General features: G+C 39.8%; 1 protein-coding gene across 1 annotated transcript; it reads right to left on the reverse strand.

Moving 5' to 3' along the window:
- Nucleotides 1-3,633: 3,633 nt before the first annotated feature.
- LOC137258850 (fucolectin-4-like) lies at nt 3,634-25,762 on the reverse strand. Its single transcript, XM_067796546.1, has 4 exons — nt 25,734-25,762; nt 8,384-8,593; nt 6,944-7,174; nt 3,634-3,866 (listed from the first exon to the last, which is right to left on the reverse strand). Exons 1-4 carry the CDS (start codon nt 25,741-25,743, stop codon nt 3,634-3,636), a joined length of 684 nt encoding a protein of 227 aa, XP_067652647.1. The 5' UTR covers nt 25,744-25,762.
- Nucleotides 25,763-26,584: the final 822 nt, after the last annotated feature.

A 26,584-nucleotide genomic window follows, 5' to 3' on the forward strand; every position in this document is an offset into this window, starting at 1 on the left:
ATACCAAAACGTATATATCACATCAGCTACACCCCAAGGTTCAATGTCGTACCATAGGCTGTGACACCTGGGTATGAAAAATGCTCAAGGCTCAAAACTTATTGACATCCCCTCGTACATATATCAGTGTGGTATGCAATTCCGGTGTCAGAATCCAGCGCTATTGCACAATACTGTGGTTTTATAAATCTGTTTCAGCACAAGATTATGCATGTTCATGATTACTCATATGACTATTCACGTAGTATAGAACAAGATCACTGAACAAGATCTGGGTTAGAATTGATCTTCAGCAACCCAACCCGTTTACTGAATCAATCAAAACATGTCACTTAAGTCAATCATTCCGTAATAAAAACGTGTTTGGGAGTTTTGTGCAAACATCCTCATTTGGGTTTTATCCTTATGGGTTTTCGTCCTAGAGTTTTTTTTATTACCTAAGGTGGCTTTTGTCCATTGGGGCTTTTGTCCACTGGGGCTTTTGTCTTACAATCGGGTGGTCAGACTTGCTGACTTGGTTGACATATTTCATGTCAGTCACTGGATTGTCTAGTTCAGACTCGAAGATAAACAAACCGTCGACATATAGTTGAAATATTGCTCAGTTCGGCGTTAATCCTTAGCAAAGAATAACATTGCTGATCGTGGCATTAAACAACAAACAGATATCAGTGCTGACACCGGGAGAGTGTCTTGTTCTACAGGTGGGGTTCGCCCTTCACACATTGCACATAAAAATATGCGATTACAACGCTACATGCGCTCTGCCATTCTGCAACAAAACAAATGTGTGACACAACAGAACACACACCGATTTTATTGAATCTAAAAAATGTTTGTTAATTTGACATTATTTCTCCTGCTGCTATGTTGACCGACACAAAAAAATATACGCTGCTCAGCAAATGCTGACACCCAAGGACAGAGGTTAACCAGCAGATATAGACAAATACAGATATGTTAGAAAGCAATGCGTTTGCAATAGCTTTGATCTCCATTTTTCATTCAAAAACAATTGTTGTCTCCACTTCTCAGGGGAAAACGTTTGTCGTCTGCAGGTCAGTTCATTCAGCTGGGAGTATTGACTACTGACTGACAGATGAAGGCCAGGTGAGGGTATGACATAAAGACCCCCAACAGCTTTAAGGACATGATACGCTACAATGTGTGGTACAATGTGTGGTACAATGTGTGGTACAATGTGTAAAGCCCATTTTTGGTGTCCCCTAGATCTTGCTGGAATATTGCTTAAAAACAAAACTCTCACACGCACTAGATATGTCACTCTGGTGATCGTGTAAGGTGTGGTGGGTGAATGATTGGAGGATCTACGCATTTTATAGTCGCTGTTAATGTTCTGGACCTTCACGAGGCTATGCTTCAGGGGTTTATTTGTCTGTAAAAAGGTTTTAGAAACGTACAGGAAATATCCATGAGGAGCTGGATATGTTATAGATTGTAAGTTATAGATTGCCATAATATTGTTTGGTAATGGCGTATTCATACCAGGGCAAACTGATTCTGAAGCTCAATGCAACAAGGTTAACGGACGAAATTCCCTGTCTGGAATTTTAGCCATGTCGCAGAGCGGCATCTCCCTGATGCGACCTGATGACCTCACAGAACAAAATATCCAAAAGAAACCCCAAGGGCGAGTGCATTTGCCATGCGCGAAAACTTCATCTTAAACAACAAGCACTGAAACAACTTCAAGGAAGAAGCATACCACAATTCCTATACGGGAGGTTGATACATATGTTTGTCACTTTCCATCTTTTTCTGTGTGCTTTCTTATTTTTGAATTATCAGTTGAAATCCTCGTTCTTTTGTCCTGTTGATGTGTTCATAGACGTCCTTTGGGTCTCCCGCACAATCAAAGTTCTTCCACATTTTTCTGAATTTCGTCGTTTTGTTCGATTATCACATTTCCATAACAACTTGTCCGAAATTCGAGGATCAGACAGACAGACATAGATACAGACAGACAGAAAGTTATTTATTCAGCATAAAGGCCACTTGCCCAAAATACAGACATATTGACATTTAAACTCTGCGCATTGCAATATGAAACCATGGAATATTAATATATATGGGTTATCTATTACTGCTCTCAACGATTTGCTGGATCTTACATAAACGTAAGGAGAACTTTATCATCTTACTCATGTCTTGAGCTGATATTGACAAATGTAGTATCAGAATTACATGTAGACATGCCCGGTACATCATGACGCAATTGACGTTATTGTTCACAGATTAATAATACATTTATTCATTCTCAATGTAATACTTCACTTGTCTTAATCAATACTGACACAACCTATTTTTATACAATGTAGACAGTTACTACATCTAAAACTGACTAAAACAACCTTAAACTGTAATGTAAGGATAACACAAGATATGTTTCCACTTCTTAAAGATATTTAAACTGTTTATGTGAAAAAAGAATATGACAAACCATCAGCTTGCATATGCCATTCTTGCTGAAGATTATTAGCTAATCTCTGACAGAAGGTACCAATGAACATGTCAGCATCATCCACTTCCTAAGATGCCCATATAGAACCAAATCCACAATTTGAATAGAGTATTCTTCACATGACTAGCCAAAGTGATTCTGTCTCTCTCATCTAATGATAAAAGTATCCTGTAACACTGATAATGTAGACGAGATTAATCAATATGCATTAATTTACACCACTATTTGACAGCCCTTGTCATATAGGATAACTGCAGAGGCATCCTGCCACACTCACCCAAATTCCAGGATCACAACCAAAGAGATACCTGGATTCGAACCCATGTCAGGCTCTTATGTCTAAGTGCCTCAGATCACATGTTAACCTGTGGCTCGTCCTATGAAAAACTGTGAAATATAATTTATAAACATAAGCATGATCAAATGCCTGCGTATATCTTACCCGGATTCACCTAAAGATCACCCGTCACATCACTGGGGTTAAAGCAGTACACCGAATGCTGTCGTGAACACAGTTATAAGGCCGTCCTGAATACTCACGATAGATTACCCTCCCGGAAGCCACATCTTGTGGTGTCAGTTCTAGCTTACCAACAAAACTACAAAATATATACATATGTACAGTTTCGTGCGCGTCTAAAAACCGATGTGTATGTAATACAGCATGACAATAATGGTATATGATAGCCATTGTTGTCCCGAAAGAAAGAAGATATCCAAAACTCGAACATGTTTTTTTTTCAGACTGGTTACATTAATAATACATTAGAAATCGAGTTAATAAGGAATCATGCTATTACATCCTTGATTGAACATACACAACGTGGGTCAAACTGTTTATATTTAGGGGATAACTGTACCTCTAGGCTACTCCACTGCCCCACAATCCACAGAAAATGCCTGACAGTAACATGACGATTACCTAACTGTTTTCCATTTGATTAAATATCTGTTAAGTCCAACTGTTAGGTCATAAAGGGACAATACTATAAGTCTAACTTAAATCTCCATTTTTGACCAGTTAATAGATACAGATCGATGACTATCACATGACATGGGCAATCACATGACGTTTCATGCTGTATGTCTAAATGCCTGTTGTCCACACTCCTCATCGTCACAAGTTCAGATAGTGACTCATCTTTCAACCTTCATCCTGAAAAACTATAGTACTTCCAGTTACTGTCACTGATGTTGGCACCCCATCTACCAGTAAAAAGTTGACACGTCACAGTACTAGATGACGTCAAAGTCTGAAAGGCGTCACAGTTTATTTGTTCTCGGCATCGATCGGCACATGCTGGTATGGATTCAACGTCTGTCTGAAGAAGTGGTGTCTCTGAGCGTTTCAGTCCTGAATCCAATGTAAACTGCAGCCAGTGATCTGGGGTTTAAAAATAGAAATTACACAAAAATACTCATCATATATTGCATTTATAGTGTATCTGTTTTCTTAAACAACAGAGAGTAAATGTTCAGGAATATAAATGTACTTCGTCCTCAGTGGTGGTGTGTGGTCTTGTTCGTAGCGCGCAGGCCACAAATCAGTTGAACTTAAGCAACGTTGGGCGCGGTCCTCGGATGGGTGACCGTGTTTGGCTGACAGATTCTAGAGCTTAAGTCCTGCCCTACAACGAAGCACATGCGATACATGTGGTCTCACCTAAGGCGAGTGAGTTTGGCAAACCTGCATCTTGTTCAAACACGTTGAACCAATCAGTGTTGCTTAAAATAGCGACTGCATCGCAAAGCCTAAATAGGTATTCTTGAAGAACATTGCGTACTCATTCTGTGTGAATACATTTACGGTACAGAGGATGCAGTATTGTACCTACATCCTGGAGCAGTGTACATGAGCATATGTATATTCTACTAAGACAGGGAACAGTGGGGTAGCTTAGTGGTGAATGCGTTTGCTCATCACGCCGAAGATTCGGGTTTGATTCCCCACATGTGAACAATGTGTGAAGCACATTTCTAGTGAAACCTGTCGTGATGTTGCTGGAATATTGCTAAAAGCTGCGTAAATCCCAAGTCTCTCACTCTGCTGTCATACTGCAAGTACGTACGTTCAGCAGCTTAGACCACGGCCCGCCAAAAGCAAATGAATAAACATACCAATCAACCATCATCGTCTTTGACTGTTTACATGACTGTTAACGCAGATTGATACATCTTTTGACTAACTCAGGTCATAGATCCATAAATTTGAGAGTCATTCTACTGGATATATATCATTATAATTACTATTAATTAGTATTATTTGATACATTTAATCACTTGTATATTGTAACACTCCATCTACACACGTCGTGACCCGTGAAGGTCCCGGGATAGAATAGGCCTTCAGCAACTCACGGTTGCCATGGCGACTATGCTTGTCGTAAGAGGCGACTAACGGGATCGATGCTCATGCTGTTGATCACTGGGTTGTCTGGTCCAGACTTGATTATTTACAGACCTTCGTCATATAGCTGGAGTATTGCTGAGTGTGGTGTAAAACTAAACTCACTCACTCACTCACTCACTCACTACTCGTGTCATACTGACGGAATGATAGTATACCCACACATCAAATGAAGCAAAAGACGAAATATGCATGTTCTCAACTTGAAATGTAGAATTCGCTTTAGAAAAAAATACCATCCTCTCCTTTTAGGAGCTAAAATCATTAAATACTGGATCCACTTGCAAGGTGAGGGGACCCGTGAAGGTCCCGGGGTAGAATAGGCCTTCAGCTACCCATGCTTGTCATAAAAGGTGACTATGCTTGTCGTAAGAGGCGACTAACGGGATCGGGTGGTCAGACTAGCTGACTTGGTTGACACATGTCATCGGTTCCCAATTGCGCAGATCGATGCTCATGTTATTGATCACTGGATTGTCTGGTCCAGACTCGATTATTTACAGACCGTCGCCATATAGGTGGAATATTACTGAGTGCGACGTAAAACTAAACTCACTCACTCACTGCAAGGTGAGGGCTATCTCTAATTACCTGCCCTTGATCTCCATTTGCCATTTTCATTGCTGTGCACGGGACGCTGAAATTTTATGGACGCAACATTGGCGCCCACCGTGGGGCCATGAAATGTTCGAGCTCCAGAACCACAGATCTTCTGATCCAAAGTCGGACAGGTTGTCCACATGATCAAAGAGGCCCTGCTTCATACTTGCCTGTCAACAAAAGGCGCGTCCCAAACCGCATAGCAGGGCACAGAGAGTTATTTTGCTCAAATATGAATTGAGCATTGGGCACCATTAAAGCGGCCCTAAAATCTCTGAGTCCCGCACAATGCCACCACAAAAAGAGAAATCCTGAAGCACAGGCAAACTGTAGTGCAAATGGGGTTGGGCAGCATAGAGAATATGACAAGTCTTCATATATGCCAGCGAAGCTAGCAAAGGTTGTCAACGCACTACCTTTGCTTCGGATCGAAAAATATTTTTCATGTCAAGATAAAATATCGCCATGGTCAAAGGTTCACTCCCATTTCCTCACTTGGTTGTGCTCTTAGATTCCCTACTTCATGTTTAATAATTACTCACGTGAAATATGTTTTATTCAACATTTTCAGCGCCACCCGTGGTATTCAGATCGTTCTTCGCCTCCATTACCCCTGCCAGCTTCGGGTTGAAAGGCGTGACGGAACAAGAATAAGCAGAAATTGAAAAGAAATACCATATTGCCTAATTTTATCATGAACCTGTTGGGGTTTATCTGTCTTGTATGTCGTCGCTATTGTTAGAATTTTCGCAACATTTATTCTACATTAAAAGACTTCTGGCGTAATGGGCGAATGAAGCAGGGGAGGTAACTGTAAGCATTCCATATGGAATAATGCCCTCCCGTTCCTTCACTTCGTTGAACCGGAAGCTGGAAGGGGTAATGGAGGCGAAGAACGGTCAAATATACCACGAGTTGCGCTTAAAATGTTGAATAGAAATATTTCACATGAGTAATTGTTCAACATGGTTTAACACTGTCAATACACCTGGTACCCAGTGAACAGTGATGACAAGATTGAATCTATAAAATATTCATAGGTCAAGATTGCATTTAGTGACCTGTATACATACTCTTCGTGACCATCGTCCTTGAACTTGGTCTAATCAGTAAACTGTATGCTACATTATTGAGCACGTGCCCTAACATTGATAGGAAATAAGTCACTTCTGTAAGCGACATTTAAAAGCTGGTCTGATAAAGACGAACACTTGTTTATAGGTCAACAGCTTCTATTGTTGCACTAGATGCGGCGTTGCGGTGTATATCCTAACACCATTATCACGCAAGGGAAGATAACCTGTCTTGTAACGATGTTAGGATCTACACCGAATCGCCGCATCTTTTGCAATATTTTGCCACAAACAGAAACATAGGGTCTATTGGTCATAAACACGTGACATATGTTCTTTTGTGGGCTTTTGCAACCACCCCCCGCTCCTCCCGAACCTTACTTCCACACACGTGAAGGCCTTTGACCTCGACCTCGTTGATATCAAGGGGTCGATCATCCGATGAATCCATAGTGACCTTGACCTTACGTGCTGTTAATGTCTGATCACATGGTATTGTAATGGTGACGAAGCTGGCGAAACTCGCCGGGTAGTAGTGACAACGTTGCGTGACTGGAGCTGCAGTTTGGTGATCAGATGTCAGGTCAATTGTGAAGTTACGGAATCGGCCAGCTGAAGAACAGATAATGAGTGAGTGAATGTCACGGGGGCCACCAGAAATGGGAATGACAATGATGCAATCAACAACAAAAAAGAAGTATTCTTTTCTATTTTTTTCTCTCAGGGACCATGTTCCATTTGTTATTGTTTGTTTGTTGCTTAGCGCCGTTAACATCGTTCAACGTAACTGAGAATCGATGCCATGTGTTAACCAAGTCAGCGAGCCTGACCAACCGATCCCGTCAGTCGCCACTTACGACAAACATGGGTCACTGAAGATGAATTCTAATGCGGATCTTCACCTGCTAGTTCCAGTTGTATCGGTAACAGTTGTAAATCTGATGAAGTGACTATCTGCAGAATTCGTGTTCATCACGAAAAGTGAGTGAGTTCAAACACAATTAATGTTAAAAAAGTACTTATCCACCACATATGCTATTTGTTGGCTTATTTTGTGGTTTCTCTCCGCATTCAGCAACATTCCAGCTATATGACGACGGATTATGTAATGATAATCGTGTCTGGATAAGACAATTCAGTGATCAAGAGCATGAGCACCGATCTATGCAACTGGGATAGGATGGCATACGTCAATCAAGTTGTCATGTACTGAGTACAGAAACGTTCTTATAATTATTATCTTAACTGATATTTCCCGTCTCCACCCCCTCCATTCCCACCAGTCACCCTTATCCCCCTTCAATCTTCTATACCCTCTACAGAAACGTTAAAGTTATTTTATGTATCTATACATCGGTAATAACCTTACAAAACCGCGATGATGCCAAATATACGATGTCTTTTACGTAATTTATCTGAGAACTGAAATGGAAAAATAAATGGAAAAAAAATCATTTAGCATTAAGACAGTCGTAAGTTCGTGTAAGGCACTTACGGCCTTAGCGTTAAGACAGCTTCGAAAATCTAGCCTGAATACCAGGTCTATTTTTAATACCGTGAACGTCCGGGGTAGAATAGGCCTCCAGCAACCCATGCTTGCCATGAAAGGCGAATAACGGGATCGGGTGCTCAGGCTCGCTGACTTGGTTGACACATGTCATCAGTTCCCAAATGCGCAGATCGATGCTCATGGTGTTGATCACTGGATTATTTACAGACCGTCACCACTTAGCTGGAATATTGCTTCCAGTAGTGCGCCGTAAAACTAAACTCACTCAATCGAGATAGGAAATGTGTGCGTAACCAATTCCGCTTACTTACGGCAGCAGTCTCTGCTGGTGACGGTGACACTGGTGATGGTGTAGGAGTTGAGTAGATCCACTTCCCACCAGTGATATGGGACTGATACTTCTGTAGACGAGTGAATGGCAGTAGTTTTGTCCCCATCCACCGCTGCAGATGGTGGGTAGATATCCCGGTAAGAATCCATAGTGGCTGGCTTGTATAGCGCCACGTTTGAGAAGGCGTATACTGAGAAAAGATAAAGCCAGGTTAGAGCAAAATATCAAAAACAGTTTTTCATACTAAGGAGGTGCCAGGGTAGCCCAGTGGTTAAAGTTCTAGCCTGTCACGCCGGGGACCTGAGTTCGAGTCCATACTGAGTGGCTGGTTTAGCGCCACGTTTTAGACTGAGAACAGATACAAGCGAGGCTATCACAAACACGAACATCCTCTCAGGCCGTGGCAGCACAGTAGTTAACTACTTGATCGTCACCTGAGTTCGACTCCATACAAACGTGACTATGAGGCACCACATTTTAGAAGACGTAGACTAAAAAAAGATACAAGGAAGGTTAGAACAAATAATCAAAAACACTTTTTCAGCCTAAGGGGTTGTCGGGGTAGCACAGAGGTGATAGTGCTTGCTCGTTAGACCTGCGATCTGAGTTCGAGTCTACATGTGGGTTCAACGTGTGCAACATTTCGAGGTGCATAACCTGTTTTTGTCGGTTTGTTGGCAAAGGCAGCTTAAACCGGCACTAATCTTAGAAACATTACAACATGTATGAATGTGTGGTTGGGTTTGACCAGAAATGACCTCCACACTTTCCACTTATGTGAGGAATCGATCGAACGCTTTAACCACTAGGCTACCCTACCGCACCCATTCTCTGGAACAACCGGTGTTTACCGTTTAACAACGAACGCACACTAACAAACCAAATCAAGGGGGCAGCAAACCGAGTGAAAGCAAAGCCAAATGATCCAAAAGTCTGCCTTAAAAGTTTAAAAAGTCGTCAGTACTTCACGAACCAAGGTCTGATTCCAGCAAAAGAAAATTGCATCTGATTCTTCTTGTAAGTATGAAGTACACATGTCCTGTGAGTATATGCATATAATACTCTAACTATGCTTGTCGTAAGAGGCGACTAACGGAATCAGGTGGTCAGGCTCGCTGACTTGATTGACACATGTCATAGGTTCGCAATTGCGCAGATCAGTGCTCATGCTGTTGGTCACCGGAATGTCTGGTCCAGACTCTATTATTTACAGACCGGTTCCAGATAGCTGGAATATTGCTGAGTGCGGCGTAAAACTAAACTCACTCACCCACTCAGATATACTGGAGTAAGTTAGTGTTAGTTAGGAATGTATGTAAATTTTGAAATTATGAATAATGAGCTATTTATTCATTGTCATACTGATAAAATATCACTCATGAAAATACCAATATCCTTAACTTATTTTTTTCCAATATAGATAGGCAAAGGAGGATACTAACTATAGAGTGATGACCATGACTATGGACTGAAAACAAAATTGTATATCAACAATACAGTGTGGAGGCAATTATCATATTAACATGTAACTTGTATATAAACAGGTGTACCCCACCATTCCCCCATATGCTTGAGAACGCTATGTGTTTAACGTTATATGTAGAATCTAGCAAGACGTCGCTCGTGTGTAATTCTATATACTAAAATGGTGATAAACATTAAGGTGCTGTACGCTTTGACGGAATATAAATCCGACCCGATAAGTATATAATCCTCTTCATTGATTTATGCACTTTCCAAATGCGAGAGGACATGGGTTTTCTCAAGAACCGTGTGCACAAAACGGAAAAGGTTTTACGCGGTCGGTCGAAGATAATGATTTCTACTGATACACAGTTTTTGTTCAACAACACTCTGAATGTTTTACATCAGAAATCGACACACGTAATGCGAATGAAAGCAAATATGAGAACAATTTCAAAGAATAATCAAACTGCATCCTCTCTTTTTCATATGCGTTGCTGGGCACACATTGTTTGTGACAGGGGTAAACATCTATCCCTTGCATTACATAGAACCTTTTTGTCGCGTTAAGATAACATCGCATCCACTGGTAAATACTATTCAAAGAGGCTTTGAACTCACGTAGTAAACCGGGAGCCTCGGTCTTGAATCTCTTTTTACACTTCTTTCATCAACATATAGGGAAGACAAGTAAGTCACCCTGCCCTTTCTCTGGAACTGACATGGAAACCTAAGAGCCATCCTCGCTATTTCACAAAGAAGATACAGTCGATACGACATCAACTTGATGCCAGACACTCAGATCCGCAGACGATTAGAGATCAAGCATTCTCGACGGAGTCTCTTGCTATTTTCAACACTCACAAAAGAGGAGCTGCGCATCAGGATGAAGAATGCCAAGCAAACCTACTGTACCCTCGATACTTTGATATCTATTTTCTCCCAGTTATCACCAAAATTATCAGTCTCTCCATTTCATCTGGTTCAATGCCATCAATGCTGAAATGTACCATCTTTAAAGAGATAGTCAAGAAACCCAGACAATCCATTCTTCCTTTCATCTCGAAAGTTGTTGGAAAAACAGTGACGCATTGAAGGACCTTGGCACTGTAATAGCCTCAAACTTTGATGTGAACAAACAAGTTGGCTATTTGTCTCGATCTTGTCACATACAGCTTTGGTAATTTACGAAATTTACGAATTTTAGAGCATGCCTGACTATACGTATGCCACGAAATTATTGATATTTTCAATTCATAATTTCGAGGATGGACTATAGTAACAGCCTCCTCGATGGTGCTCCAAAAATGACATAAGCAGATTTAAATCAATCCAGAACAAAGCGGCGTCTTGTTTCACCCTCCCCAAAATCAGACCATACCACCACGATCCTCAAAAACCTCCATTATCGTCCTGTTCAACAACGAATCAGCTTGAAACTTCTCAATCCTAGCTTTTCAGTGTTATTCTCATACTGCTCCATCTTTTGATCTCATCCAGTCCTGTGTTCGATCCTGATCTTTCCGCTCAGAATCTCATCAGTTATTCACTGTGCCTAAAGTCAAATTGTGCAATTAAGGACAACGAGCTTTTTCCCATTGCGCAACGTGCCAGTGGTACATGCTCCCCTAAGAACTACGTATTTCTCCACCCTACTCTCCTTTCCGGACGTCTCTTTTGACCCTTTATCATCCCATCTTTGCTGTTGTTATTTCATTATCAAATTTACATGCACTGTATATACACTGGTGTAGCCAATCATTCCACCATATCATGTTTCAAAACAGTATGGAAATCAATATCGAGAAGTACTGTTCTGAAAAGACGTTAATCATCCTTTAAGCTTCGTCGTCATCTCTGTGCCTGGAACTTCTATATATATACAACAAACCTGATCTTGTCCTATTTGATAAAGCCAATGAATTTATTTATGGCATTGAATTTTCTGTTTTCTGTCCATGTCTAGCTTGCATGCCTATGAAATTTTCTCGCTTGCATCCCAAGTACACTGTCGTCAGGCTCCCCATGGTTCTCGGTGCCCTTGGTTTGGTACATCCGGATCTCTTGGCGCAGAACAGGAGAGTGCTCGGGTTCAGCACCGGGAGCACAGCCCTTCTGACAATCTGGGTAATGCAGAAGGCTGCGGTGATGGGGAGCCTCCATATTCTACGGAATGTTCTTGGTTCAGAAAAAGAGAAAGAATAATAGAAAAGAAAATAGATTAAAAATAAAAAAATAAAAGGGATATCCATATGACAGACACCGTCACCCAGCGAGAAATTAGTGTCTGTTATCGAGTGAATAGCAGACAAGAAAGGTCACAAAGTACCGAAGTTTCCATGTCTAGGCTTCTAAAAATTATACATTGTTACATACACGGAAATGCGTTTGGTTGGTCGATGATTTAGCTTTTCAGCAACAAAACACTGCGCCGGAGTTTCTTGAAGATGGTTTGGCATCTGGGCTCTTATACGCTTTACATGGTGAAAAACTGTGTTATTCATGTGCTCTGTCAAGGAAATTGGTATTTCCTGTTAGGACCATTTCATATGCTTCAGTTGTTGTACTGTAGGTAACGGTACAGTAGTTTAACTAATAAGCTGGCAAGGAAAGAAAACAATATATAGTATTACAGTCTTTTATATCTATAACTATTTATATTTATGATAGTTCAACTTCAATTAATGCGCTGTAGACCTTTTTTTAATGTCTTAAAGACACACATGACATATGATACACCAAAACGTTACTTATTTTCTGTTATAATGAATGTGTTATGAAGGTTTCCGTGGTTTGTCAGCCGACGTTTACGGCGTTTAAGTGCGTTTTTCTTCAGGGCGTCCATCTTAGACGTGACTTTATTGCAGCGGTTAGTTTTCGTGCTTCTGGATTGGTTGATGCAAAGGATGATACTCCTGAGGTGCCTTGCTGACTTCATCGTCACAACGTGGATGGATTGTCCAGTGGGATTCATGGTACTCCTTAACCACTGATCCAAGGACGAACAACAACTCGGAATGCGTTCATCAAAGACTGAACAGAGGTCTTTTTCGCCACCATTCCAGCATTTACAAACTTTGAACTTCTTCAGTGAGTGAGTTAAAAGTCACAGTGGCAACATTTCAGCCATATTGTGACGAAAACAAGTTGCAAATTCATCATAAATACATGTAAATTATGAAAACCTGTCAACGAAGGACAGTAAAACAACTAGGTTATCGCAGATTCAGATATTAAAATAGTGATGAAGTCTAAAAATTTTAACTAATGATGAAAATACAAAGTAAAAATATATTGCCAGAAACCGAAGGCAGATCTCCATACTAGAGACCATGGGGATTTACAGTACATTTGCCTGCTGCATGGACCCTATCTGGATTTACACCGTCCTTTCAGTCGCTATCAATTTGGGAAATCTAGCTATACATTAAAATACACGTATTTAACGATTAATAACGTGGAATGCTTTAATTTACTTTGAATGTTTGTGGACTTACATACCCTCTCAGGAGGACAATAAGTTTACAGTGATCTTACCCCCTATGAGGATACAACCACTGATTTACTAATTTAAAATTCCAATCATAAAATCTATTTCCAAATCGCTTAACAAGTCTAATTCTTTTTAAAATTCAATAATTAAATGAGAACTGATTTTGTTAAAAAGATCCATCGTAGTTCGTGATTTGAAATAGGAACTTCTTCAGAGAGTTGAACAGAGGCTGACGAAATGAGTGAGTGAGTTTAGTTTTACGCCGCTCTCAACAATGTGCCAGCTGTATGTCGGCGGTCTGTAAATAATCGCGTCTGAACCTGTCAATTCAGAGATCAACGTCATTAGCATCGATCTGCGCGATTGGGAACCGATGACATGTGTCAACCAAGTCAGGTAGTCTGGGCACCCGGTCCCATTAGTAGTCTCTCACGACAAGCACAATCGCCTTTTGTGGCAAGCATTGGTTGCTGAAGACCAACTCTTTCCAGATTTTCACGGGTCCTCACAAGATGAGTCAGACTGACATAAGTGCATGTAACCATGAAGGAAGCAAGGGTACAAAGACATTAACAATCGGCTGGCATGCCGCAACTAAGCCTGGATATATTTTGTCACCTTGGATGAATAGTTTGAACACGTATTCAGAACAGATTTTTAAGTAGAACAGATGGTTAAGTAGAACCGATGGTTAAGTAGAACAGATGGTTAAGTAGAACCGATGGTTGAACAGAACAGATGGTAAAGCAGCGTTTTCTGCGAGTTAAAGGATTGTAATAATACAGGTAAATAGTAAAGATGTGTAATACCCGTTTCTTGTTTGCTATTCTGACTTAAATAAATGAACTATTCGTGTACATTAATATGACATGATTTGTGGATGGTCAGTTGTTCGCTGATGGTTGATGTTTTGTCAGAGCCTTCATAATAAAAATGACTGAGATTTAAGTATCTGTACTTTCATCAGTCCATTACCAATTCCTTGTCAGCATTAGGATCACTGATACACTGGTATCGTATCATTTCAAATCATATAACAAATGAGAGACATCCCCTGAAATATATCAGAAGGTCACATGATCCTACCTATGATTGAAGTATCTGCTGCTCCTTGAAAGACACCATGACCGTCTATAAATTATTGTGACCTCATCACTAAGTAGCGCTGCAACAACCAAGAAGTGTTCGACATGAAAGTGAAGTGCATTCTTATGTCAATGGGGTTGATTTATTCAAGACTACGTTTTGATAAGCTAAGATGCTGTCATCTATATATACTTGTTCTATCTATTTCCAACTTCTGAAAGCCACTCAAAGAAGCCAAGAACGCACAAATAAAGCTATACGATAATTTAGCTTTCTTATAAGTAATTTGACATCATGATATGTACAGCTAAAATTCAACCGAATGACGCATGGTCAGTTTGCAAAGTCTCTCTCTCTCTCTCTCTCTCTCTCTCTCTCTCTCTCTCTCTCTCTCTCTCTCTCTCTCTCTCTCTCTCTCTCTCTCTCTCTCTCTCTCTCTCTCTCTCTCTCTCTCTCTCTCTCTCTCTCTCTCTCTCTCTCTCTCTCATGGTGTTTACATCATGAAAGCGTTCTAATCGGCTTTTGAAAACCCGAACACGACTATCATGAAACTGCATTGTATCGGGACTCATAGGAAAACAACACCCTTGACCACAGTTGAGGTTGAGCCCGACACCATGCTTCCCGTCTTGTTCTGTGGCGAATACGAAAAGGTTGTCTGACAGCTGGACGTCTGCTATGGATGTCAGCGACACGTAAACCGTTATGAATGATCTGGACACTGACGCTGATATTCGTTGCACTCCTGAACTGCAGGCGAAGAGCATTTGCTGTGACGGGTTGACACAATGGCATAACGGTCATTGGGGCCTTCCTGAACGTGGCCAGTCCTGCACCCTTCCTTCCGTCTGAAACTTTTTAAAAAGTCGATGAAACCCTGAGGGGAGTTCTGTAGACGTCGAGCAACCTCACAAATTGAAATGCTACCCTGAAGCCATTACTCAATCACGTTCACTGAACGGTTGTCAGATCGTGCGCTGACAAAATCATCACTGAAGTTGATGCAAAGTGCCAAACTTCTCATACCCATCCACGCAATGCTTCATCAGGCTAAGGATTATGATCTCAGCAATGGGCAATTTTGGTAAATGTTGGGTCCTTTTGTTACGGTTAAGAATTTACCGTGACAAACGATGTAAGATATTCCCTGTGAACCAGCAAAACAGAACAAAGACAAGTTTAATATATTCAGATATTATTATTTAGCAACGAGAGCAAGGTATACAAAGTCACAAGTCAATATAACAATGCTGATTACAAATACAATTCAAGGGAGACAAAATCTAAGTCAGTGGGTCACAAAATATAATATAGTAGCAAGTTCACCAAAGTCTTGGTGTGAGAGAGGACAGCGATCGGTGTGACAGCAGATAATGTAGGTCAGGCGTTGACGGGTTTTCAAGCGTTGGCGGTAATGTAGCCCAGCAAATATGAATGAGTGTGTGTCGCCCTCCGCACGGCAACCAGCCTTTATATATATATAGTAAGTCATTTCCCGAACGTTCGGTCACAATCGGACATCGTCTACACTGTAGAATGCCCTAGAATAAGTCTCAAGGAAGTAAACACATAGAAAACTAGGAACAGATAAATTCCGGAAAACCAGAATCCTAAAAGTGTTGACCAGCTATTAAAACGAAATGTGACCCATCATAATTATTTTTCAAAACACTAAATGTTGTGCCCAAATAATAATAATTACTTAATTAATACCAAAAATATACAGAAAATACACACTCGTAACACTTTGTTATGTTTCAAAACGTATCCAACACGCTGTCATCAAACGTTAAACTGCATTTGTGAATGCTTTCGAGGTTTTCACCGTAGGCACATTGCACATGCCAGCAAAATATGGACAATCTTATGAAAGTGGATACATTTTTGTCTGAAATAAAGGAATCACTTCACATATGTAAGGCTTTGTAATATCGTATTTGTGAATAAACTTTTTTTCCTTATTTTGTTAGAACACTGACAAATAGAAAAATAGTGGCACCCGTTTGTTATTGCATATAAGGCGCACATTTTACATTTTCTCATTTTCTATATAAATATTGATATAGAATATATTCTACATATTTATATCAATATTAAATCATCTTCCAGTTTCGAAAGGAAGACTCGTCACGATATGGCTGCAATAATGCCGACGTGACGTTAAATATTAACGCACTCTAAAGGAATACGATGATTCGACAGTTTAAAACATTATCTTTCAAGTAGATGTTGTAACTAAAAATCAATATTAGTATTGATATTTACAAATTACAAGTTTATACATTTTTGTTATATAAAGACCTATAAGGCTATTCTCGATTTTACATTTAACCCAGTCCCTATTGGCAAATAATGATTAATCCATACATTAAAATTGCCCTTCTTTATTAATATGCTATTTGTTATCAGGATAAAATGATAAAATATGCAATAACATGTTTGGTATTATTTTCCCTGTGAGTTATCTGTGCCCAGTAACACATCATTTCATCACAAACCACAATAGATAGTGGTCTTCGTCCTGCATCTGCATAAATCCTTCATAATGATGTACCTCCCTTTATCCGATTCGGAAGTAATCCAGCGTAATGACTAGTGTCAGATAACACAGAATGTCAAGCATCCATAGTAGAGACCCCATAGTAGAGACCAGTACGTTTGAAGTATATTGCGAGGTCGGCACAATATGCTAAACATATCAAAGAATTCCTTTCCATCTGCCTTAGAATATCATGACATTCATTGTGGTACAACTTCATTGGCCAGGCTTCATTGAGTTATTTACAATACAATCCGGTCGGATGACGATCATGCAGAATGAGTCATTACAACAGGTATTTAATCAATTCGTACTCCAAATCCTCATCAGAAATTACGAACCATTGCAACGGAGGTAAAACAGTGTAAGACAATCAATGACGAAGATACAATAGATATATTCATTGTCATGGTGGAAGATCGAAGACCTTAATCACTTATTTAGGAGTATATCTCAGCTTTGTTATGGTCACTGGTGTATTGTCACGTGTCAGTTTCCCTCCGCAGATTTATGCACAAAAGAATCCAGAACAACGGAAAGGTCTTCAGTGACCGCTTGTATCAGAATACTGACTAGCCTCAACGACATAGGCTTCAGTTTAAAGCCAAAGGATCCCCCGTAAATCGTCAGATTGACTAGGCCCAGTGGATAAAGTGTTCGTCGGGTCGAAGACGAGGGTTCGATTCCCCACACGAGTCCAGTGTGTGAAGACCATCACTGCTGCCCCCCGCCGAGATGTTGCTGGAATGTTGCTACACTCGGCATAAAACGACACTCACTTACTCACTCACATTTTCAAATGAAATTCAAGAAATTGGCGTTGCTAAATTAAATAGTAATGCAGATACAACAGCAGAGCATAGTGATAATGAATCTGCTGAGCTGCTGAAACAACATATATAAAGAAAACACATAAAAGGGTGATAGAAAAGATGGTACAAATTCACTGGTATTTTCATTAACTGGCTATAGCTATCAATCTGGGTCACTCAATCACAATTGGTGTCCAACACCAATGACACTTACAATCGATTAATGAGCATGAACGAGTCTTTTTCAAACGATTTTTGACCACTTTGTTGTTTCGTCGGTTTAGAGTCATGCGTTCCTTTTGTCACAAACCAACTAAATTAAAACTAATTTTTGATCATGTTATTGATTCCTTCAATTTAGCAGAACGCATTCACGTGTATTTTTGGAATTTACTATCTTTACCTGTCGGAACAACTTACTAACAATTTCAATATGCAGAAATTGTACACAAGTGGGAAATCGAACCTGAGACTACGGCCTTGAAATAGGAACTCACCTGACATCCTCATCCAAATCCAAGCCAACATTTGACATCTGACTCAATATCAGATCCACATGCCCAGACTCACGTTCAATATCTCTGCACTCACTACCATCATTCCTATCCCCACCCCAGGACAGGATCCTTCAAACCTTCGAACTATCGACCCAGCCCAAGTAGGTGTCTTTGTGAAGGGTCAATCGGCCTTGCTTCGTATCTAGAAAAACATAATCTGATGACGTATATCCAATCTGGTTTTAGACATCAGAGGACTATCGATCATCCTGGGTGATAAACAATCATTTGTCCGAAATGGTTCATTAATAAACAACATGTTGTAACAATGTAATTTTACTTGGAAGTAACGTATCATGACTATATGATATGAGTCTTCAAGGTCTTCGAGGCCGCATGACTGATTTATTGTTCTGTTTTTACAAGACAGAAATTTAAAAATCAGAATAGGTTTCACAATTTCTAATACATTTGTATAAGAAATGGGAGTCCCTCAAGGAAGCATTTTGGCGGGTACTCTTTGAGTGTTAAGACACATAGCAAATTGTTTGACTGATAATATTGATGGGTCACTGGGTGATGAATCCAAATGCATCACAACCAGGAGTATTTTCAGATAAAGCCTCATCAAAGTGGTCAAAGAGAATACGTTCATCGGAATAACCTTGATAGTAAATTGTCATGTACTGATCATGCTGAAAATCCGAAAGACAAATGTCTAAAACCTCTGGATACACTAAGCACAGTTTCATATGGTAAATAAGATGGAGACAAACACACTCTGATTTATCTCTATCGATCTACACTTGATTATGGCTGGATGAAATATTGTTCAGTCCGTAAATCATGTATTCAAGAGCTTGGCACTTAAACCACAGCTAATATACTGCCCAAAGCCACAGACAAACATATCTCCCCAGTTTAACGTGGTTGACGTTCCTTCCAAGTTCAGCCGATGTAAAATCATTCTGGGAAAGGCTGTATATCGATAATATCTACGTATTACTACAATAGTTTAAATCGGCAGATTATGTCATCGGGACATGTAACTCAAACAATTGATCTGCCATCATAGACTATACTCCCACCATTTCCTTTCAGTTCGTGGACTATAGGAAGCTGTAATACCAAGAGTGATGAGCATAGTGGGTGAGCTCATTTTCACGCCGCACTCAACAATATTCCAGCTATATGGTGGCGATCCGTAAATAATCGAGTCTGGACCAGACAATACAGTGATCAACAGCATGAGCATCGATCTGTGCAAATGGGAACCGATGACATATGTCAACAAAGCCAGCGGGTCTGGCCACCCGATCCCTATTACGACAAACATGGATTACTGAAGGTTAATGTTTTAACCCAAACCGTCACGGGTCCTGAGGAGTATGTCATGTTGGGACATTAAAAGCCATAAGAGGAAGGTACTGTAGCCTTTCATCCCATATAATAAAATGCCTCGAACTCTTACATGTATTTACACGCTGGCCAAGATGCACAACCCTGGATGTGTCGATTGCAGCCGCAAGCCCACAACATGAACTTGAACAATAAACGATCTCAGAATAAGAGACAGTTGTCTTTCAGTTCTACAAATATGTATTTCTTCATCATCAAGAAAACACTTTTCTGTGGTTATCTGGCCGTTTCACGGCTGAACTACAAGAAGGTATGTTCCAAATTCGTTCGCAGTTCATCGCATACGAAAACAACTGTGTAATGACTGATAAGAATGAACGCCAAATGGCAGAACATTATTTTTAATGCACAATTTGAATAAATAAATTTTATATAGTAACCATCGAAAATGAAGATGAGTCTTCAAAGTCTAAGATTCGCCACTTTAAAAAACGAGCTGGTAACGGTAACAAATATTTTACAGACACTGGCAAAATAATTGGCGAAACTCTGGTAAACATTTGTCGTCCTCGAACTACGCCCGCAAACCGAAACGATATCATCAGCGGCAAGATAAGAAGCTATTAAGTCCAGTATTGATAATGTACAGGATTATGATCTTAGAACCATATTGACCAAGGATAGGCCAGTGATATTGCAGGAGTAGCTCTCATCCATTATTAACGGTTAGAGACCACAAGAACCTGGACTCCTTAATATGACAACGAGTGGTATGGATCTACAACTTCCTTAATATTTACAACACGACGTTATCTGGTCTACTTCTTGCCCCTTCGTCAGGTGAATAGCATAACATTATAATGAGCAATATATACAGAATGTAGTGGAGGCAAGCGAGCTAGTATTACAGATTGATCAAGGCGATTAAGTGATGTGTTTTGATATGAAAGAGATAAGTGGTATGTTTATACAATGGATGCACAGAGTGTTTAAGTGGCTTCCAACCAATCCTGTCATGTATATCCAGCCCTCTTTGTTTCTTAAGTCATACTGGTTAAACAGAGACTCCCATTTTGTAAATGAAACCGCTTAAACACACACTAATATCCGCGTTAGAAATGTTGGTTCTGGAATAAATTAGATTCATCAGTCTGTCTTTATTCCAGTACTGAAGCGACCACATACCATTGTAGTACAAAGGATGATAAAACATGCAGTCACAATATTTGCGAACGTTGTTTTCTATGTAGTGGATATACATACCATGTTTGTGAATATAAACTGGAACTAGATTCTTGATGAAGTCTATAAATTAGATGCATCTATTGTACATAGACAATACGAATTACAAAACTCAATCGATTTATCAAGGTTTATCGATCCGTTTCATGTGCTATGACAGTAATCGATGTCTCGATACCTGGTAACCGAGTACTCAATTATGGATATACAGTGTGGTTTCAGTAAAACAGAAGTATCATCGATTATAATTCTTTGAGAAATTCATCTTATTATAACACAATAAAACAATTACGTGCAACGTATGTACTTTCAGATTCGAAAAAAAAGGACACTGCATGGAAAACGGTATTTTGAAATTCATATAAAGTATATGAAAAATATTTTCAGACTTTTTATCAGACAGTCTCTGTTTCTACTGCATGTGATCAATAGAACCATCTTAGGATAGCATAAAACAACAACATACAACGTATGTACTTTCAGCTTCGAAAGGTAAAACGACACTGCATGAAAAACGGTATTTTGGAATTCATATAAAGTATATGAAAAATATTTTCAGACTTTTTTATCAGACAGTTTCTATTTCTACTGCATATGATCAATAGAACTATGGTCAGAATCTGTAAGAAAGAGGTAGTTTTGTTGTCATACGTGTTGGGCGCTATAAAGAAGGCCTGCTGCTAAAGATACTATTGCCATTGAACATATATGATACGAAATGTGACGCAGACCTCAAACTCAAAACTCTAAGCATTGTGACCCATTGATCACTATCACTTAATTAAGGATAATACAAATTCCAGAATACACACTTTCGCAACATGCTGACGGGACCTTTTTATGAGTGGGTGAGTGTAGTTTTACGCTGCTCTTAGCAATATCCCCGTTATATGGCGGCTTTCTGTAAATATAATCGAGTCGGGACCAGACAATCCAATGATCAGCGTGGATCTGCGCAATTGGGAAGCGATGACATGTGTCAACCACGCCAGTGAGCCTGACCACCCGATCCCGTTAGTCGCCTCTTACGACAAACATAGTCGCCGTTTATGGCAAGCATGGGTTGCTGAAGGCCTATTCTACTCCGAGACCTTCACGGATCCCAAACGGGACCTAACAGTGTGAATTTCAAATCACCTGTCTTGGTAAGCGAGTGAGTGAGTTTTACACACCACTGAGCAATATTCCAGTTATATGGTGGTGCTCTGCGAAACCTCCAAAAAACACAAAACTGTTCCTCCAGAAAATATCACCACAACCCTCACTACTCATTACTATGTTTTCCCAACAATTAGCAATTAATCTCTTGAAAATAATAGCAAATAATGTTAGATGTTAGGAATACATCAAAACAAATTTCCAAAAACGGAACAATTTCTGCGGTCTATGCGACCGCTCATACCTTTTGGGTGAGTGGTGATGATGAAGTTTATGGAGAAGCATGTTCAATGTGAATGACTCCCCATCCCCAACCCTCAACAGACTTCTGTCACCCCACCCCCAACACACACACTCCGAAAATGTTCATCACCCATCACCCCACTCCAACTCATAAAAAATATGAATGGCTCCTTATTGTTCATATTCTAAACATTATTGATGTAAGCCTGAGTTTTCTGTTCAAAGCATCGCTTTTAAAGATAAAAATAAATTCTAAGTATTTGACATTATCTGTGACACGTCCTCGACCCCTGACCCAATACACTGGCCAATCAAAGGCACTGACGCAAATCAACCGCACCAGTGAAATCCATTCGTAACTACTTGTGTCATTCCGGCAAGCCGGATGGCGTCTCGGACCCCTCTCGTGGCCATGTTGGTCCCTGTCTGAGCACAAACGGACGTGGAGATGAAACTCGTCTAGTACTATTACCAAGGAAAGATGACTCTGAATTTCTAAACATGGCTCTGAGAATATTCTACATCTCGTGGGCAAAACAGGATACGGTCATATTCACCTTGTAGATATGTTTCAGTGTTGAAAGTTGCTGATCCTTTAGATCAAAGTTTATCTTTAAATTGTGCTTTGCATAGTTTAGCGAAGTTTCAAAGTTCAACGGTTCCGCCATTTTCATGTTTCGAAGTGCGTTTTTACGGAGCGCAATTTGATTGGTTTGCCACGATTCTCGGCAGTAATGGCGTACGAGAGGGGTACGAGTCTCCTTGTAGGTCACGGAAAGAGGCGAGTAGTTACGAATGCCGTGAAATCATGTATCGTATCATGTATGTTTACAATGGGAAAACCCCATGTACGTAGTTGCAACAGGTTTGCGAGATGTCTCCTTTACACGAACGGCGTCCCTTCCAACGGGAAACTGGGTGAACTCCTTACAATGCTCTGATGTTTTAACGATACTGCCCGTATGTTATGGATATTCCCAGAGTGGCAGTGCACAATTCCGGCAAAACTCAGCAGACCGAGCAAATAAGTAATCGTTCTTGGCCTGAAACGTCATCTTCTCCCAAATCTTAGAGCGAACGATCCCGAAACTCGCGCGGTACTCGCGATGTCCGACGAGCTTGCCGAATCTGACGTAGGTGAGCTGCCATTGGTAACATCGAACAACCTTTGACGAAGACCCATATCAGTAACTAAATCAATTGATTATCGAAGTTATCAGCTGTAAGAACAGTTCACTAAAAAACTTTACATATGTTGCACGCGATGCTCGCCTTTCACCGTGGCACGTGCGTATCCAAAATCAATGTCTGGTAAAACCGATGGATACATGTAATTACACGAACATAATCATTATACGAATATAAATGGTTATATGGGGGTTGAAAATGATAGGTGTTTATTTCAATGTGTATATATACCGAGCAATCATCAACAACATATGGATGCACGGATGCCAACGCAGTTGCAAGTATCGGATTCAGAACATCAACAAACTGGACAGTGCCAGTTCAATGTTTATAACAGAGTTCAAAGGATATTAACAGCTCAGAAATATAAAAGTGTTTAAATTGAAAAACAAAACAAAACATAAAAATATTTATATTTCCATTGATAACGAAGGCACTACCTACTGTCCTATTTAGTATCTATGCCATAGAATCGTTGGTAAAACAATGACAGATGTTGATGTTGATGTTGATGTTGATGTTGATGTTAAAACGACAATCTGTGCAACCACTCCCAGTCCAATACAGGTCTCATCAGCCGGTGATTAAATGTTACATCAGAAAAGAGAGATGGCTCCCGTAAGGTATAAATATATGCGAGAAAACCAACAATTGGTTGAACCTACCGGTAAGGTCACTTCAGCGTTAGGGTGGTTATTCATGAATTATGGTTTAGACCGTTCACGCCGTAAAAGTAAGTATTTATTCAAAGACCCATGAAGATCGGGTTATAACAGGTCTTCAGCAACACATACTTCTTGTAACAGGCGAAAATCGCACTTGGCCGGTCAGGCTTGGTTATATTCTGTGGAGTTTCTTTAGTGTTGAGTTGATGATAAATAAAAACCTGGAAAGCTATTTTAAGACTGGCAATTTCTTAGACATAAATAATGACTGATACGTACACAAATCTTTTAACGTATTGAAGGTCTGGGAAATGTAAATGTCTCCTTCCTAAGCAAATGCCTCACATCTAAAAATATAGAGTAATTCATCAGCAATCGCTGGGCTTTTACAAAGTTGGCAAGTGCGGAGTTCTCTAGGTGTATTAGTCCACTTGCCAGTTTCAACAGGTACATTGTGATTGCAGTATCTGAATCGCAGAATCGGGGTAGAAACAGAGCTGGGGAATTCAAGGTGTTTTTTCGAAAGATGGATAGTTTTTCAAGTATTGATAAAAAGAAGCTTTTGGACTGCTACGAACAGTAACTTGCCAACTTGGGAAAAACTGATCTTTCAATATTCTCGACCTGCTTAACAAGGTAATTAGTACTAACGCATAAAGGATTCTGAAACACATGGCTTTAACCAGAGTTTTTAAAGAATCTTCTGTACATAGTTTAACCAGCTGGTATTTACGTTATCTGTTTTACAGAAGAGTTACTAGTTCTAGATTGTGCCAGTAACTAATCATTCTTTTGCAAATTGCAATATTCGACCAAGTTCTCCATATAAAATAAAACTTGAAGTGGACTTTCTAAGTCTAGTTGCCAACTTCAGAAACTTTAGACGAACTATTTCGATAGGTGTTAAATGTTTGTATCCCTATACTTCAAACCCATATAGTAGTATTGGTGCAATCATCCTATCAAATGCTTTTAATAGACAGGCGAAAGTTGAGCATATTTTACGAGCTCCTTCAGTAATAAAAACCCAACCTTAGAGGTTTTTGCACTGTTTAATAGTTGTTTAATAGCATTGTTCATCTTGATGATTCTATGAAATTTGATGCCATGATAGGTATAAGAATCAACTTGTTCATTTCATGATTGTCAAGAGAAAAAGAGTATTTAGATTTAGATAGGACCTCCGCCAATATGACGACTTTAGTTTTTGAGTCGTTAACAATAAGCTTCCGTTGTTGACAATAACTTGCGAAGTTAACAAAAGTGTTTTGTCAAAGAACTTCATTGTCACTCATCAGTTCAATATCGCCAGCACATAGCAATTACAGAAACTTAATACTTTGGTCTATTTAAAGGTGACGCCTATACTATGTGAACCATGGGATAGTAGGAATTCTTCTAAATCGTTTATAAAAATTGAAAACAGAAGTGGTGATGACTTTTCTCCTTGTCTTACTCCAGAGTGACTGAAGAAATAGTCAGAGTAGCATTTACTAATTTACTATTGAATCCTGTATGCAGCTATTGGCCGTTGACCAATGGAATGGTATATTAAGTTCAAGACTTACAGCATGTATTACTCACCGTGCTTCATCCTAGTAATATAGCTAGCAAAGTATAGGAATAGATGAAGTAACTCCATCATCACACTCCAGTCCACAACCGTTCAATGGACACTTTCACATATATGACTTGAGGATAACTACATTTGTTACATCTCTCTCCTGCCCGTGGCAGAACCAAACAGAATAGCAGGAAATCCTGACGCAAGTCAGTGTTAAGACAAATTGATTCCACGACAGTAATATTGGCCACAGAAGCACCATGGAAACAAGTAATCGATAGGGAATAACAATAAAAAGCACTGGACTTAATCAACAACATGATTGGATCCAAAAAGCGAACGTTGTGTCAATGATATGTAACGGTAATACAACAAGGCTGACTTGTGTAAAACATGCAACATAAGACAACACATAAGCTGGAAATATGATTTGGAAAACCGCTTAATCGAATACATCAAACAGTTGTTTTTGTACAATATTCGTGGTCTTAGCGGAGATTCCAGAAACATTTTATGGGAGTCATATCTGTAATTATTGCTTTCAATTAATGCATCAGAGACAAAACTACTTCCCTATTTTGTCTGATGCCACTCCGTGTTTCTTTTAGGCATGCAACTGACTTTCCTTTGGTTGAGCTTGTGATCCATGTCATCTTTTGGGCAGGACATGCTATATCTTTTGTAAAGACCTTGTCTCATCACTATTGGGTAGTGCTTTCTGCAACACTTGACAAGGGTTTATGACAATGATCCAGATGTGTTATTTATATGTAACGCAAGAATTTGGGTATGTACGTTATGGAAAAGACAAGGGCACATACATTATAACAAGAATTTGGGTATGCACGTTATGGCAAAGATAAGGGTACGT

Source organism: Haliotis asinina, chromosome 12 (assembly GCF_037392515.1).
Source record: "Haliotis asinina isolate JCU_RB_2024 chromosome 12, JCU_Hal_asi_v2, whole genome shotgun sequence".
Lineage (NCBI taxonomy): Eukaryota > Metazoa > Mollusca > Gastropoda > Lepetellida > Haliotidae > Haliotis > Haliotis asinina.

Bases quoted from the DNA above. Each gene is read 5' to 3' on its own strand.
- LOC137258850 (XM_067796546.1), bottom strand. The intron at 7,175-8,383 runs GTAAGTAAGCGG...TCTGTTCTTCAG, and splicing joins CACCAGCAGAGACTGCTGCC to CTGGCCGATTCCGTAACTTC. The intron at 3,867-6,943 runs GTAAGGTTCGGG...TTTAAACCCCAG, and splicing joins AGGCCTTCACGTGTGTGGAA to ATCACTGGCTGCAGTTTACA.